Source organism: Scophthalmus maximus, chromosome 4, assembly GCF_022379125.1.
Source record: "Scophthalmus maximus strain ysfricsl-2021 chromosome 4, ASM2237912v1, whole genome shotgun sequence".
Taxonomy (NCBI): domain Eukaryota; kingdom Metazoa; phylum Chordata; class Actinopteri; order Pleuronectiformes; family Scophthalmidae; genus Scophthalmus; species Scophthalmus maximus.
The window spans coordinates 11287606-11306108 of record NC_061518.1 but is presented as its reverse complement, the minus strand read 5'-3'; the positions used below and the strand labels follow the sequence as shown (position 1 = coordinate 11306108).

The 18503-nt window shown below is 42.5% G+C and overlaps 1 protein-coding gene across 6 annotated transcripts in view; it reads right to left on the bottom strand.

Annotated features, from left to right (window-relative positions):
• Positions 1 to 18503, bottom strand: part of LOC118302911 (transcription factor SOX-6) — a 130417-nt gene that overhangs the window by 41794 nt on the left and 70120 nt on the right. For all 6 annotated transcript variants that reach the window (XM_047331523.1, XM_047331521.1, XM_047331522.1 and 3 more), the window contains 2 exons: positions 11883 to 12055; positions 10105 to 10173 (listed from right to left, as the gene is read on the bottom strand). In XM_047331523.1, the coding sequence (XP_047187479.1) occupies positions 10105 to 10173; positions 11883 to 12055 (242 nt within the window). The remainder of the gene's footprint in view (positions 1 to 10104; positions 10174 to 11882; positions 12056 to 18503) is intronic.

The window sequence follows — 18503 nt, the reverse complement described above, 5'->3', positions numbered from 1 at the left end:
TGTTCATTTAGTGGATCCCTCCAATGCAGTACAGCAGTTAACATGTTAGAAGAAACAGGTACTTTTATTTTTAACAAGTTGTGCGATTAAAAAGTCCATATAAAATGTCTGCCAATGGAGAAAAAAAAAGTGAGCAGTGTTTTTATAAGCTTGTTCTAAGCATCTACATATAACACATGAGCAAGCAGCTCCAAAACACAGAGTGCAAATGGAGATGTACAGCGCATTACAGCTCTCACTTGGGCCCCTGTCAACACCCATTTTCCTCACTGTCTGTTATAGCCTCTACAAAGCACCAAGGAGGCCTGAAGACCCCCTGCTGGCTTCGACTCTCAACCCCATCACACTTCCCTGTACTTAGCCATGCTCAAGCTTGCTGCTCACCATAGGCCACAATTTTTCCATGTGAAGTTTTTGTTTTTTTAACTGGCATTATGAGTCAGCATGAACAAAATGAAATGAGATTAAATTGTCGAAAAGACAGACATCTACCTTACTCTCACCTTTTTGTCACGGTTATTATCTTGAAAGGACCTGTGAGATCCTGGGTCTAATATCTTGATCATCTGCTCCTTAAAACCTTTCAACACACCTCTCCATGGATGCTGATCTTGGATATAATCTGCACTCATTTGCCTTGAAGAGACTTGTACAACCACTCAGTGTTCAGCAAACAATATGACCGCAAGTAGCCAAACATTTCTGAGGAGCTCATGGTGATGATGTCCTTTTAATTCTGTACAATCATTTAGATTATAATAGGGGTCTTTTCAATTAGGAAGAGATCACAATCACCAGTAATCAGTAATTAGAGGAGGCCTCGTGTTTCACTGACATCTCATGTTAACAAAATGACTTCCACACTTTAGTAGCTGTCAGATCAGAGCCTCTCGCTAACCTTTTTTTTCACATTTTCTATAGGAGGGGTACTGTAATTTCACCCAGGGAGGATAGACTCCAACTGTTGCCGTAAGAACCGATAGTTCACACTTCATTCACTGCCTGCTCTCCGCGGAGCTGCACACCAAACACGTGAGTAGAAATCACCTTTTGTGATCTGTTTAAAGGGAAAGTGATCTTGAGGAAGCTGGCAAGTCTGGCTCCATCCCAACAGCAGCAGCACACAGTAAAACTGACACTAGACAGCAGGATATGTTTAACACCCGCCACTGTGTACTCAGCCCGCTGGGTGTACACTGTACTGGAGCCTAACCAGGAGGAAAAATCACTCAGTGGAAGCACTTCTAGGCCGCTGAATCCTCCGTGTTGCTTCGGGATTTTCCCCCCAATGAAACAATCAGCAGTCCCTTAAACAAATATTACTCCTTTACTGCAGGTCAGTTATCTGCCAGTTATGCTCCTGCTGCACGCTGAACTGTTACCGCACACACGGCAGACGCACACATTGATCGAAGCGAGCTGCGATGGTGTTTGGATTTGTCTGTAGCTAATGGTAATCAGACAAATGGATCAATAGATCTGTGGTACACTTTGATGCTCCAGACTTCTGCCTTTGAATGAAGGTCTTCATGTTACCACCCAGCAGACTGGAGCACATTATTCCTGCCTGTCTGCTCTGGAAATGAGCGCACCGGAGTGGGAGGGCGAGTAGACTGGAGAGGTTCAGGTCATGAACAAAGGGCCCTTGTCCTTGTCAAGTCTCTGACCTTTTCTCCTCACTTCCTTACTGCATGTGAAATTCATGCTCAGCGCCCTCCCCTACAAAATTCACAGAAATCTAAAGCCAAATCAGTAGTGTACAAGCACTAGCCTGAAAAGAATTCTGTAAATTGTTGGTGTACAGTACTGAGTCTGACAGCAGGCACTGTGTGCTCAGGTTTGAGTGTGACGCTGCACATCAGTCATGCCTGTGTGTGTTAACACTGAGAGCAGTTCACGATGAAGTGCAGCAAATCCAGACACTCGAGTGAGGTCAGGCATCGCAGAGGGAATAACCAATAGATGACTACTTGTTCCACTAATTCCTTACACAGTAAAACAAGCCTTCTTGGAAAACAGCCATTTCAATATGTCTATATTAAGACGGGAACTTGAAAGCAGGGTAGTCCAACCCTCTGACCCGCCAAACACACCCCACCCCAAATCCCTCCACTCCAGCCCTCCCCCACCCCAGCACTCCTCCCGCCTATGCTGGAACTAAAACATAAAACTGCAGGCTACTGTTTGCTAAAATACACTGCAAAGCATTTACTGGATTTCTGTACATTAGTTATTAAACATTGTAGGAGGAATAATAATAAAAAAGCTCGAGAAAAATTTGGAAAATTTACACGTTTTTTTAACAAAATTGAAATAAGGCCTTGAGGCATAACCTTCAAGTTTTAGTGACGGTTGTTTAAGAGTTTTCATTTCACTGTTATCTATGTTAACATTGTCTGTGTTTGATTCTGGACAGACTAAAAGCACACATTGAGATATTAGATCTTACAAAAAAAATTTATATATAAAAATCTATATATACACGCTGCACAGAGCAACTGCAAAGTCAGTCCTATATTTCTGAAGAATATTAGCTCTTTTTGTGGGGTCGGGGCAAACGTGAAAGTAAAAATGACAATGTTTGTCTTTTGTTATGTCTGGCCATAAAATTAAAGGTTAGCAGTGACCAAATCCATGGGGACTCCCTCAAACAGCATGTGTAATGACGGGAAAGAAGAGGACAGACACAAACAAACCCACAAGTGGGTTTCGGGGGCGGCATCATTATCCTGCAAATACATCCTCGCTATGGAAAATGGAATAAGTTTAATGCCTCCAACCGTCATTGCAGTAGGGCGAGTGAGTTTCTAAAGAACATTGGACACGGGCTAGTCAGATAGCCAGCTACATCCATGTGAGGAGAGTAGTGGGAAGTCAACGGATTTAAGCATGTGAGGCTTATGAAAGAATGTGGCTATAAAGGTTTAAATTATCACAAAACTTCTACACTCTGTAGCAAAGACAGAGGTATAAACTGTTGACTGTTTTGTGTTTTATAAGAAATATTCCTGTGAAACTTGCCAATGCATGTGTTATAGTTCAAAATGAAGCATGTTCAGTTCTCTGATTCAACATGCATTTAAAATTTGTGGGACAAACCTCTTCAAATGAACGAGAGAAAGCATTTATTCTGACTGTGAAACTGTAGACCACTTCTAATTTGTGTGACAGAGTTGTCAACACCATGGCTGGGTTTCCCCCCCTGTCCCATCCTCCAATCATAGACTGAGGCTCTGTCTCCACTGTTACCTCCCAGCTGCCGGGGCCACCGAAAAACAACAGAGCCCGTTCTGTTGTTCAGCGGAGAACAGGCCTGTCATGAGGAGCAAGTTCATTACAAACACAAGTGTGTTGTTGGGACCTCAAACATGCTCAGATATCATCCCTTGATAATGGGAAAGAAGAGATGAAACAAGTGAGGTGTGATGATAATTTTGGAAAAATACTTTGACTCAAAAAATAAAACTCCCCAAGAATTGGCAAAGAAATTAAGGAAATATGTAGATAAAAAACTTAGAACTGAGTAATTAAAAAAAAAAACAAGGAAAAAATGAATTTACAATTCTGTTTTTTGGAAAAACGGTGCAGGACAAAAGGGCTCATTCATTGTGTTGTGGTGGGAAATGCTTGGACTCTCCTCACCCCCAAAAACAAAAAGCTCCTTTTTTTACACTGGCCATGGGCTGAATGCTTTGCTTTGCCACCCCAGCCCTAAGAAAACACGCGCCCCTTTCTCCCTGCCGGCTGCCCGTACACACTGGAGCCCATTAATGCGACTCCTTCTCCCTGTGAGTGTGCCCACTGCTGAGGACGATGGGCCGCGCAACGCCAATGCAAAGACAAAACAGTTTGCACAACATTAGCAGAGAAAACACGGTCCATGCAGAGAGGGAGAGGGAACTAAATCAACATCACACTGGAGGATGTGTTCTCCCTCAACTGATATTTTCCTTTCGAGGGTTGGGTTACAACGGGCGTTCAGTGTATGTGCTGTGCCTTCATCCAGCGAAGGTTTGTGGGGGCTGCGAACAGGTGCTTCACTGTGAGGTTCAGATGGACACGCAAGTAGTAATCAGAGTAGATGTCCACTCATCAGCATTGTTTAGCACCGCGATTCATTTACAAGACGACTTCGCTGTTGCTCTACGCACGGTGATCTTCCGTCTCGTGTCGGTTGTTCTTGGCGCTCGTGAGGACCGATAGGAAGCCGGGAGTGTGCGTCATGAATGAACCCGTCCCAGGGCTGCTTGACGAAACCCCCAGGTGACTAATTTTAAGTAGACCCTCAGGTGTGATTTCACGCATCCCAGCCGCTCGGGTCGCACCCCTCATATGGAGCCTCTTAATTATTGCTGCTTAAACAGCTGAGGTGTCGTAACACAAAGGCCAATTACACAAAGACACGGCTTTATTGTGTAATTTACAGCAATAATTGATCCATGTTTGTCTACATTCCTACCACATTGGCAAAGGCACAGCACAAGCAGGCCGCGTCTAAATAAAGCCGCTGATCAGTTTCTTACACAGAAATAATGGAGGGTTCATCTGTCCACCTTTTACTTCTTGAATAAACACTTACTGCTCACCTTTTTAGCTTAAAGCAATACAGTTCAGTAGCCTTGTCTGCATACTACAGCTAAAATCCTTTACACTTGTGTTAAGTAAAATGATGCTAATAGGTGTATTTCATCCAGAAAAAAACCCTAATGGGACAAACCCACAGACCAACAAACCGTTCAAACAGCATCTACTGTTTATATTCCTAAAGCAAGAATTTGTTTTAACAGACAAATGGCATTACATGGCAACTGTTCAACCACTTAGCTTCATTTGCACACCATCACTGCCATGGCGGGGCTGAGGTTGTATCTATTACACCTTTTTGTGCATCATTAACTTTTAAAGGGGCTGCAATGGCTTTATTGTTTAAATTGCACACGACTTTGTTTAACGTCAGCACTTCCTCTGCTTCCTGACACGAAGTCACATTTCATAACTAATTGAATTGATCCCTCCCTCCCCGCCGATACCGAGTCCACTAAATGGAATTATTTGTATCAAAGTGTCAATATATTAAATCACAGGGGCTAATGAGTCGGGTCACTGCTTTCTTTTATCTTCAGTGTTGCATGTGCACATCTTCATCAGCTAACAGTCCCCTTAAATGGAGGATGAACATGCCGGACTGAGCCTCCCTGGGCGAGAGCCAAGCCCGTCTGACTAGGCTGTTAATGCCCCCACATAATCCTAACAGCAAGCAAACACACTGCTCTACAACATGAGGGGAAGAACTGGCAGCACAGCACTGTATGTGCATACAGCAGCACACACGCTTACACACGCAAGCATACACACTCACACATACATTATCATTTCCCTGCTCTATTATTCTCTTATTATCCTGCTAAGAGTTCCAATCTAGCTGTGCTAATTTGGGGACTTGCACATTCTCTTTAACAATGTCTCTATTTTTTTTTTGCCAGTGCATTAATAAGAGTCTCACACTGAGAAAATCATTTGTGCCGGAGAGACAACAAAAGCATCTGAGAATACCCAAATTAGTGCTATTATCTCTGTGCAATTACCATACAGCCTTGTGTTTATTTAAAAGTCATCTCATTGATTTTAAATATTTACCACAATGCCGTAGCTTGCAATAGTCTTTTTTTTTTCTTCTTCTTTTCTTCACTGAATTAGTAACTAAACAGGATCAGTGCATAAAATTACTGGACTGGAAAACATGAATATTCTTTTTTATAATGATAAAAGAAGAGATTCCAAACAAGTACCAAAACACAATTTATCAATAGACCAAAGTCAAATTTAGAAGAATCTGTTTGTTCAAGCTGGGAGATCTGGTTAGACGACAATTTGTGCACCATTAGGCAAAGTGCACAAAGTAAAGTATAGTGGTAGAAGTATTAAGCCAATGCACTGAGATGCAAGTCAATTGTTAGGGGGGAAACTGCTTCTCAGTTTATGTTGCATTAGGGTTTGTGACCCCACGTATCCTAATACGGCAGAATGTCTGTTTCCTCTGGAATACAGTAGCATAACAATAAGAATGAGAAAGTACAACTCAAGCAGGGACTAGATTTTATTAAAAATCTGTGAAATGAGTCTAACTGGGGAGACTAGAGCCACTGAATACAGAAGACAATTTTTAACAGAGCTTCCCCTGTGAATTCTCTGTTTTCTTTGTAACAGAGGGGAATTGGAAATCCATGTGAATAAAACACTCTGCTATCCAGATTATTTTTCCACGTCTGAAAATATATTAACTGAAAGCATAAGCAGCAGCATGTCAGACAATTTTGTCTGTATTAAAAAAGGAAAAGAAAAGAGGGTCTGTCCACCTCTGCTTAATTTTGTTGTGTAAATAGCAACTAAATGGTTCAATAACCTACCTAACAATGAGCAACAAATGGATGTTAAAAACAACTCAATGGCCTCCGAAGAAATTTGTTAACCCTCGTATCTTTTACTCAGAGCTGGCACATCAAGGCCACATCCAATGACACATGACATTGTCACAATATTGTGATATTTTGGATGGACAAAATAAATTAAATGATTTGGATTGAAAGTGTCCCTCCGTTTCATCTGGGGGAGCCCAGCTTCCTCCAGCCTGTTTGTGAAGATAAAGTTCACCCTGACCTTTCAGCCAATATTTATTCTCTTGATGTGCGTATCAATGCGTCGGGCCCCGGCTTGCATGTGTACTGTACACCATCAGGTGCGTGCATGTACGAGTGTTTGCGTGTGAGAGTCAAAACTGTGTTTCCTTGAAGAAGCATGAACCGGCATCATTAACATGCGGGTGCTCGTGGCATATAGACACTACTTTCACTTGAGTTTCATATAGAGCTTAGTGTCTCACTAGACCTTATTTCATTTTAATTTATTTTATTTTGAAACCAGCAATACTTTGATTTACTAGTCATGCCATTACCACTTTAATGCCGCTCACTCCTCAGTGACGTGCATCTTGCCTTTAATTCTTCTACTCTGAAAATGCATATGAAAGAGTCTGATGATCAACGTGATACTGTTTAGCTGCTCATCTGCTGCGACTGCTCATCCATTAGGAGCAGGAGAAAGTGGATGTGTCCATAAAACAGAAAGCCATGAAGAGCAGACTGAATGCTCAGTGTGTCCAAGTCATGCTGAGCTGAGACATACGCACACACACACACACACACACACACACACACACACACACACAAAGGTAGGAACGGGGTGCTCATTGTCTTTTTTTGTTTTGCAATTTCTTGCTGCCCCCACAAAAACTCACTAATATATATATATATATATATATATATATATATGTGTGTGTGTGTTTAATTGTCATATGTGTCTCCTAAAATCCCCAATGGTTTTTCAAAATTTCAACCAAATCAAGTTAAGAGTTAATCTCATCCTGGGATTGAATTAGAGCCAAGATGATTTCAGTGGCGAGGATGGACTGAAGGAATACAAACAAGCTGAGGGAAAACACACACAAAGCCTTGAGCCTTAACTTTTGATAAGCCCCTAACACTGCAATCAAAACATCTGCTATCTTAAAACAAGTGACATTGTAATCCCGAAGGACAAAGACTAAGTCTTTCTCCCTCTCTTGTTGGAATGATGAGAAAGGATAAAAAGAGAGATGGCTATTCAAAAGCGAAACTTGATTAAAGTGCATGCTGCCCTGCACCAAACCTCACTCACTTTACCTCTGTAACTACATACCTCTGATGGATTCCCTTCAATCCACATGCAAAAAAACAACAACCTTGAAAGCAAACATACATGTATGGCATGCCAACAACAGTCTTCAGTTGCAGTGCCCATGGTTTTTATTGTTTGGATAGTTTACAATGTCCACTGATGTGATCCGTTACATCATCAATACAAGACCTTAAAAAAGAGGCCTTCTCTTGGTTTTCGCCCCGAGGCCAAAACAGAAGGACTTTGATGGCCAGCAGAGTCTCCAATAAAGTTTAGTGCTCTCCATGCTAATATCAGAGTAACTCAATCTCCCAACACTGCTCACCACTTTGCTAAATGTCTGTGACATACAGGCTGGGAGCTTGTTTACCAAACTAATTAAGTCAAAGCTGTTATATATTAAAATGGCCGGGGCATTTTTAAGAGGCAGCAGTAATGAAAACAGAGTGGCAAAAAAAAAAAAAAAGCTTCACTATCTTGCCGCGTGCTCTCTTTTATCTACTCTGCTACTCCAAGAGGAGTGGACATCAGCACGCTGGATGTGAGGAAGGAACTAGGTTAGGAAAGAGATAGAGAGAGAGAGCTTCTTCTTTAAAGGACTTACTTTTCAATAAACACTTTTGCACATGATCAAACTCATTCGAAGTATTGAGTTGATCTCGGGTGCTGCTATGTCTAAAAAGTGCAGCCAGCAGAGGCTGGTGGGCAGAGGAACAGATGGTCCGAACGTGGGACTCTTTTTGTTTAATTGTGGATGTGGCTTTTCTTCTTTAATATCGGGGAAGATCTGTGGCTCAAGGGAGAAGCACTGGGCTCTGCAAGAAAGGACTTTACTTGTATCTCTGTTCAAGTGTTTGAAATGGATATTTAGAAGCATGTTCCCATACACACTTGACCCACCACCCTCTCTCAAAAGTATGCATCAAGGGGAATTTTCAGGTATCACTTGCCTTTAACTCTGTGATGAAAGCAAGGGCCGCTAAAAGTGAGATGCATTAGGGCTGTGCTCAATGAGCATAAGTTAAGGACCCTCCATGATATGAGTAATCCTAGCCCCCTGGTAATGTATAAGGTACTTCATTTGAGAGTGTTTTCTAGACAGAGTGTTGTGCTCTGTCCCTCTTTTTTAAGTGAAGTGTAATAATGAATAATTTTTCCTGTAGACTGTCCACAGTTGAAGTGAAAGGTCCAGACTAGTGGCTCCTCAAGAGCATGTCGACAGTATGGCCGTTCTCTCGCAAAGAGCCCTTGAAAGAGTCATTTCGATGTCTTTGCAGTAAATCTGGTTGCTAACTGTTGTAAGTAGAAGTTTGCTTTGCTTGTGTATTACGAAGGGATACGGTGTTCGTGCAATCTGCTCTTCAGTTCAAAAAAACACCAAATAGTATCTCCAGTGAGGAGTGCTAAAAGGTGATGGAGGAACAATTTATTGCAAGTGTTTTGAAGAGGTAAAATGAAAGGAGAGCATAGGGAGTTGTCTGCCAGAGGAACAAGCAAAGGAGGAGGAGGTGAATGGAGAGGGATGTGCCTGACACTAAGTACACCCAGCAGGATAACGTTTGCTCCACACAGGCAGCCAGGCTCACAGCCTTGACCACTACCAGTTACCAACCCTGGATTACCCCGTACCGTCGGACTATATCCAGCAACGTGCAGCCTGGGTGGTCTCTCACTGCAACACTTTGTACTGCATCACATAAGGCATACACACGCACACACACGAAACACACCCACACACACACACACACACACACACATTAATGAAGACGATGATGTCTGGCACAGGGTGCATAGGTTAAAAACACATAAAACAGAAAGGGATAAGGAATGAGGAGTAAAGGAAACAACGCCACACACGCAGCACAATGGCGACAGAAGGTTCAGTAGCTCTTGTGCCACGTTGCCCTTTTGGGCCCGACTCGTTTTCGGAGGCATTTACCATCGTCTTTCATGTCCCCCACCTCCAAGCTCTTCTCCATGAACAGAGCTCATTAGCTGTTGTTACTCCCCCCGCCACCCCCCCTTGTTTTTTGTTCAGTAAGACGTGCTAATTATTCTCCTCCATATTCTAAAGCCCTAACGATTACCAACAGGCAATTAACATTTGATGAGATTGATGCATGTTAGTTTGACACCAAAATTAAAGATAAAAAGACAAGCAATATGGGGAAAAAAGCAGAAGGAGAGGCTAACAGAAATTAGCAATGATATTTACTTTAATATGTATTTCTATTGATCTGTACAATTAAATCCAGACATTTGCCTCACGGTGATAGCGATGGCGCGCTAATTACACTGAAGAGGGAAAATAGTAATCAGTGTGGAGAAAGTGAGAGAGGTGTAAGGTGCGAGTGAGGGTGTTAGAGGTCCGGCAGAAACAAATACACTGACCTGGATCTGCTGCTGGAGGAGGTTGATTTTGTGCTGCTGCTGCAGAAGCTGCTGCTGTTGTCTCGCAATCTGGTCGGAAAACAGAAATGAAAAACAGCCAATGAAATAATTCCTGATGAATTGGTAAAGAGGAGGACAAAATACGATCATTTAAATACTTTGGTTCTACCAGAAAACATTGTCTGTGAACCGGGCTGCAGCTGTACCAGGAAGTGTTAAGATAGATGAGAGTGGTTGTAAGATGAGATGAGATAGTGCATGTTAAAAGATGACAGGTACAATAAATATGTAGGGACGAAAGAAGCAGATTAGTTAATCTCGTCTAAAAATATATATATTTACTATTCTAACTAAATTGCTGCAATCGACAAAAATCATCATTTTGAAATTTCCAAACGAACATGAATGGCACAGTTAAAATCAATGTGAAAATAAAGCGGATGATTCACAGGACAGACGAACGTGGTTACAAAGATCAATTGCACAGACACTATACTGCTGACGGAGGTCCCTGCCACCCCCCGAGTGACGGGCGGCCACGCCGCAATCCCTCTCATCCCAGCAGTCCCTCTCTCTTACATGCCCACTTCATTGAGCGTGACAACCTAGTTTTAAGTGTCATTTAATTTTCATTTTTAAATATAATTACAAAGTGTTCACTGTAAGATATCGGTCGTCTGCAAATGTGTCAAGATTAATTTGTGCTGGCTTCCTCACGAGTGTCAACAGTTAATTACTGTGTTGTATCGTGATGGCTTGATGACATTCTAGCTCTCAGCAGGCTCTCTCGCTCTCCCTTTCGCCCCATCTCTCTCCCTCGCTCTCTCTCTTCATGTCATTAATATTCTTCCTTTTCAAAATAAGATCAAATAATAAGATATCTCGCATCACTGCTCGTTTATGCTGCAATGTCTACAAAGCTCCAAGGGCTGAGCGTAGTTTGCAAATGAAACATCATTGATTGGGGGGGAAAAAAATCAATACTGTTAATGTATTATTAGTGTACTATGACCAAATGCATCACTCTAAGGTATATATGCTCTATCTCTTCATTTGCCACAGGAAGGTCTGAGAGTGTGCTGAGGAAACTCTGAGTGAACTCCTCGCTGATAATTGACTCATAGCCATTAGAGTGGCTGCTGATAATAAAAGTGTCGCCCGTGTGGATAGTTTGTGTCCTTATTTCTTCCTAGACATTAACACACTTCATGGCCTCTGCTAATTTGCTGATTTGTACAATATGGCTCATTGGCCTGATTTGCGCTGCAAATCTAATGCCAGGCTTGTTCTAATAGGAGTCGATTTATAAGATATAGAGGACTTCCATGTTTAATATAACGTTAAATTTGCACATTCCGTCGCATTTGTTAGTACAAGTCATAATAACATTTTTCCCACCACCCAGCATAAATGTGGGCGATGTAGCGTGACCAAAATAACCGAGGCAATGTAGAATATGGCATCTCTTAAATCTAATATTATTCCAAATTCCTACGGAGTAGTTGGATTTTATTGGCATATTTCAGGCATGAAATTTAATTTGAAATTGAGACTTGTCAATTTGTTACAAATGTATTTAAAGGGGGTTCATTAAAGGGATGAAAAAGGGGAATAAACTAATTTAATGGAGTAAGGGGAATAGATCTTTTAAGCAGAACGAAAGAAAGAAGTGGAAAATATGGAATGTAGTGAGGGAATAAATCTATTGCAGGGGGAAAAAAAGACCCAGAGATACTGTGACCGTGAAGGGTGAAAAAAACAAAACAGTGAGCAGTTACCTGCTCCTGCTGCTGACGAGCCAACTCCATTTGCTGCCTCTGTTTCTCCATCTGTGAGGCGGCGAGCTTCTTCTGTTCGTCGTGGGCAGCCAGGAGCTGCTCTCGCAGGCTGATGAGCTGGGTGATCATCGTGGAGAGCTGGTGTTCCTTTTCTGCCAGGCTCTCTGGAGTACCTAGTGGAGGGGGGGGGGGTCGATGTCAGGAGAAGAAAGGGAAAGCACACATTAGATACAGGTACTGTATGTGCTATAAGCATACCTGGAAATAAATAAAGGAAAAGTACACAGAAAGTTTCACAATGGACTATCACTAAATGACCTGGGTGTAGGCATTTGTAGGAGAGACTGCAGAAGGCCTCGTCATTGTAAAGTGCTGAATATAGAAAAGTGACCATGCTTCACACAACATTTATCCTACTGTGCCTTTTTACTCTACACAATATATAATACAAAGAAAACCACTTAGGCAGTAACCGACTGCCGTGAATTCACTGGTCGGTGTTGAAGCTGCGTACAGCCTGGAGTTGTGTGTTCTACTGTAGCTGGTGTTCACAGCCTTTCAGGGGAAGCAGGGGAAGGAATTGTTCCCGGCACATAGACGAAATGCTGCAGGGAGCTGTCAAACTGAGGTGGCGGCTTATGTCAGACTACCAGGGGCGAGTGCAGGGAAGGTGTTGAGAGTCGGTGTTTGTGTTGGCCTCCAAACTACGCAAGTTTTTATTGGGCGGCCATTCCAGCAACACATTCGAGAAGGAACAGATTTCTTCCAAAAGGAATGAGCCAACTTTAAAAAACTGCACAGAGAACCTCAATGTTTACGGACCAGAAGGATCCTCTGGATGCTTGATGACAGTCATCAGTAAATAGTTTAAAATCGTTATAATCAACACAGGACAGCACACTATTTATTTTGTTATCTATGTTGTTGCTGCATGCACGCAGGCTTCCTCCTCCGTCCACAGTCACATGTCCACACTGCGATAGACACACACGGCAGCCGCACTACTCTCCCCCTCCGCCTAATCAATGCTAAGTGATCCTACCATTGACTTACACAGCCAACATAATTGCCAGTGAGAGGCTAGACAGTAACTCACTCTCCTCCCACTACACTCCTGTGTGACAAGCTGATCTGGGGGAACATACAAAAAAAAAAAAAGAGATGGGAGAAGAGACAGAGAGTAAGAGAGGGAGAAGGATAAAAGCACAGAGATGTAAATAACAGTACAGTGAAGTCTGGCCAGCGGCCAGCAGGAGCTGAATTCTTTCCTGGGTGTCTTCCTCTCGTCTCTGGCCACATCTGTTTTGAGTTTCTCCCAGAGCTCCCAGGGGCCCTCTCGACTCAAACTATTTTAATTTGACTAAACACCTGATTTATTTTATCTCTCCGATGAGGGAAGCCGTTTGTCTTAATAGGGCCTGTCAGCCTCCAGAACCCATTCGAGGCAATTTACTGGCACGCTTGTCTGAACCTCGGTTCGCTCCACTCTGCCTCCGCTGCCTGCTGCAATGGAAGAGAGCTGCAATTCTCCATTTATCCTCCTCACGAAAAAAAAAGCACCTAAAAGCAGCTATTCATTGGGCCCCCATGCAGTTTCCAAGGCCTGAATTGACTTCTTATTCACCCGACTACACTTGTTGTGAATGGCATATCTGTAAAATTGATACAATCAGAACCAATTTTATTAACCTTTGGCTGTGTCCATAAAGGCGCTGCCTTTACAGATACATCAGTCGTTGTCACGATAAATCACAGCTGTCAATACTGTAGCGGAAAGGGGGGAGGGACTGAAGAAGTAAATAAAACAGAAAGAGAGCGAAAAAGAAAAGAAGAAAGAAAATAATCATCCAGGTAAAGATCACGGCCATCCGGCCTGAAGGCCAGCTAAGGTGACCTTGACTTTGGAACAAAACATCTGGACTCAATGATGCCCCCTCACAGCCAGACTAATCACACATTTCTGCAAATTGTAAAAAAGTAACAATTATAGCACATATATTGTGTCAGAGTGCATGAATGTGAAGGCGACTGGGTCCACAGACGGATCTGATGGACTAGTCTGAGTGTGGAGGGCTTAGTTCTGCCTGGACACCAAAAGAATACTAACAGAGGGCCCATTGTTTTGATGTTGAGCTGAACTGTGGGAAGCCAAAAGTTTCCTCTGTAATCTGGGCTTTGCCTCTTAGCTAATTTTAAATCAATTTAATTAACATTTAGTCGTCCGTCCGTCCCCCCCCCCCCCCCCCATTTTTACCAAAGTTGATGCTTTAATATCAACAAGAAAATTTCCAAATGTCGGAACATGTTTCGGCATCTAAATATGGAAATACGGTGGATTTTCACTTTAGAGACTACACAATTCTCTAGTAGAAAAAAAACCTCATCAGAAGCATATGTTTTTGTTGACTGGTCAGTGTAAAAATGTCTGTCTTCCTGCTTTAAATTATGGATCGGCTTTAAAATCCAGATAAAACTTTTATTGGGTGGTGCAGAAGAGGAGAGTCGTGGTCTGTGTCTAACCAGCCTGCTGACAAAAGAGGCCGTTTCCTGCATATTGCATGGCTTTTAACAGCAGTGGGGCTGGGGGCTGCCCGTTAACATGTCTCCTCACATTGCGCTTCCGACAGCAGACAGACAGCCCAGAGATGCCTTGGCGCTACATAAACTGGCCCAGACCTAACATGTTGTGACATCCTCCTGTTAGACGACGACTGAGGCTCAGTAGGACAATACCAGCCTGACAGAGGAAGAGGATCCCAGGAGTGAGCGGTCAAGCTGTGCTGGCACTTTTCCTCGTTTTGTTTTTTTTTGGGGGGGGGGGGGGGGGGGGGGGGGGGGGGGTGTTTCAATCAGAGATGCGTGATTGACAAACAGTAGGAGGAGACGGCAAAGCGTTGTTGTTCCGTTTCAGCCCATTCAGCGTTCACCTATTGAGATTCCTGCCTCTTTTAAACGTCACAAAGTAGGGCAGAAAACATCAACGGGTGACTAAATAAATGATAAGAGGAAAACAAGCAGAGCCATGGTTGCTTGGGGAGGGATGGGGGTATTTGGGCCTTGGGGTCTTTGGATAAAAGGCACTTTGTAGGGGTGCGATTTGTTCTGTCCAATACCCACATCTCCCTCTCTCTTGGCTCCCTCCTCTCCGCTCTAATCAAGCAGTCTCTAATTTGGGTTCCAAGTCCAGTACCGGGGAAAAAGAAGGAGGCTTGTTACTTTGAAGAGTCCCGAGTGAATAACACAGATAAAAGATTCAGGCACAAAAAAAAAGAAGAAAAGCGAGGGAGGGTGAGGGTGAAAAGGGGGAAAATCACAAGGCACCCTATTCTCTCCCCTTCCTTTGGTTAGGACAGCTGAGCCATTATGACCAGATCTGAATTGAGTTTTTTAACGCCAGAAGACTGGAATTTCTTTGTCTCTCTATCAGTCAGCCATTGTGGATGCTCCCATATGCTGCAAGCCCGTCCTAAGTAAATTAGGACTTGTCTAAATGCTACGATTGTACCAAGCTGTGTCCACACACAGACTGCACATAACTTGAATGCCTTACGTGCTGAGGCTCTCTCTCCCTCTCCTAAAGTGTGTGTGAATGCAGACATGAGTGTGTACAGATGTGTGTTGCTCCAATCAATAATAGGTACATGCCTCTGAGTAAATGCATGTGCGCGTGTGTGTGTGTGTGTGTGTGTGTGTGTGTGGGTGTGTGTGTGTGTGTGTGTGTGTGTGTGTGTGTGTGTGTGTGTGTGTGTGTGTGCGCGCGTGCGTGTGTGTGAACTCGGTGCGGTCATCTGACCCTTTGTCTATTTTTTCTGCGGGGAGCACAAAGAGCAGATTGAGTAGCGGCTAATGGCATCTATTGGTACCTTCTTTGGTGGTTTAAAATAGAAAAGATTTTTTTCTGCCCACAGACCCCTTACCAAAACCATTAGACAGTTTCCACAATAGCATGAAACACAGATCAGTCTTTGTGCCTCATTTAGCTTTGTTAGAAAATGATGTCCTATTTGCAAAAAAACAATGCTAAAATAACAATGGACAGTTTAAGAAATCTCCCCCCCCCCAAAAAAAAACTACCGTATACACTTGCTAAAAAAGCCATATGTGTTTCCAGTAATATGGTGTTAACATGTCTCGCAACCAAGACAATATGAACCACAGCTGTTTTACCTGGCTTGCTGCCTCTTCCATGATATAAAAGCTGTTAATCTTGCCAATAGAAGCCCATTAACAAGCATGAGCCGTGACTCACAGGCACATCATCCACTGGCAGCAGGGACTCCCAGTCAGCTTTCCTACATGGTACAGTTAGTTCACACTGAGACTCTGCTCTTCGTCTTGATGAAAAAGTCAGATCTCAACATTTTAAAACCACTCTAGCGTATGTGCTTGAGACTTTACAACCGCAATTTACTTTTTGGGAAATACTAATGGTAGTCTGGTATTATAAGCCTCTTATGGTATATCTATATGTCTATCTGTGTGTGTGTGTATGCGCATACATGAGTACCAGCAGATGTGATTATAATCATTTTAATGGCTCAGCAAATGATTTTCTTCAATAAATAGTCTGATTGGCATGTGGAGAGGTTATTAATAAAAGCACACTTCATCTGCCGCGGTTCTGCTGTGCATGCCGAACACCGCCGGAGACTAATATTTTGATGATAGAGAAAGCGTCGCTCTCCAGTATAATTACTGGTGTTAAAGCTCCAGCACTCCACTGTCTGTCCGTGACACAGGACAAGGTACTTCATCAAAGCCAGGATAGAGGCTCGACATGAAAAGATTTCTCCACGGGGAATGCCAGTGACCCTGAAATTCACACTGCAGACAAAAAACACGGAAACTTTACTTTTGTTCTTTCAATCACAGAAGCCATTATTCTGCGACTTGTGTAATACAGTGTGACACACCGAAGATCCTGACACCCATGGAGAATGTTGCATGTGTGCATGGCAGCATATAGCAAAGAAACAGTGCTTCCATTCATCTCTCATGGCCTTTATGATGATGAGTCTGACCCCTGTGCCCTTAAATTATTAAAAGCATATACAGTTTTCAAGGTCTCATTCATACAAAGGATGTAAAACTGTGAGACAGTGATCAAGGCAACAGCTTACTGTCTACAAAAACCTTGGAAGTGAATTAGGTGTTAGATGTTATCTCATTCTTTTCACAAAACATTTATTCATTGGCCTTATCTATACAGCGGATAATCAAAGCGGAGCATACTTGTTTTTCTTAGACTGTGCAAAAGTGATCTTTCAAAAAGTCTTTGAGCCTGTTGTTTTTGATGGATGAATGTATCAACAATGCCTGTGTTCTGTGTGGATTTAATCCAGATCGTGATAGGTGATAGACTGCAGTAGCACAGACCAGCACAGGTATTCACAAAGGAGAGTAGAAGAACACCTGCTTGGTTGTCAAGCTGTCAAGACACTGACATGCTAGTCACAAAGTCATCCATACTACTGACTAGAGTTGTAACACAAAGCATTCACTTTTGTGAAGGACATGGGGACGCTTCAAGAATGCCTCCATGCTGCATTTTCTGTGAAATGGCTTTTGTACTTCTCTAAATTGTTGTTTGAGAAGATTTACAAGCTGCCCATGAAATATACAAAATATCATACGTAATGTTGCACCTTAATCAAATGATAAAACATGATTAGCATTTGAACCCTAACCTTGGAAAAAAGACAGTGTCCATAGGCTGAAATAAATGGTCTGTGTGGAAAAGGAACGGGAGGTATGAACAGGTTGGAAAAAAGAACTCTGAATCATTTTGCTCATCGTCAACAGCATTGCTTAGATTTCCTTGGAGGTTGGAGGTTGGTTGGTCTGAGGTGCTGAGGTAAAACAGGTCGTATTAGCTCACAGGCCCATAATGCATAATTAAAAACAAAAATAAAGTTTGTGTTAGCAGTGGCAGAAGATCCAGGTGAAAATGAAATCTGTATGAAGTGTATATAAAAAACAATGAGAAGGCTTTTGATAAAAATCTGAAAACCTTGTGGGCACTTGTCATGCGCTTTTTAACAATCTGTAAAATTTCTGATGTTTGCGTATGTTCAGAGCGCATTAAGTGTTCATATCTGAATATTACGTGTATTCATTTACATCCTTAACGCTATCGCGTAGGTCAGACATTCAGCAGCCTTTCATGGCTGTGAAGGAGCAATTTCCTTTGCAACGGGGAAAGATGATAAATATTTTTGTTCCGTGTCCTTTTATGAATGAAAAATATGTTTGTTGTCAGCTCCATAAACGTTTTGCATTCTTTTCAGATGAAGTCATGATCAATATGCTTGTTTACATGAAATGTGTTGTAAAACTTTTAAAGCCATATGTGAAACAACCCATGACAAACAACAGGAGTATAATGCACAACTGAAACAGAGAATTCTCCTCCTATCTCACACAAACACACACACACACACGCACACGCAAACACACGCACACGCAAACGAACGCAGATACACATGAGCACAGCCACTTCCTTCTTTACCTCCATTGCCACAAGCTAAATTCCTCAATTCATTAGAGGAGAAAAACACACAGTCCAACACTCTCATACATTCATCTGGTAAATGTGGCCTGAGGAATAATGATTTACTGTGG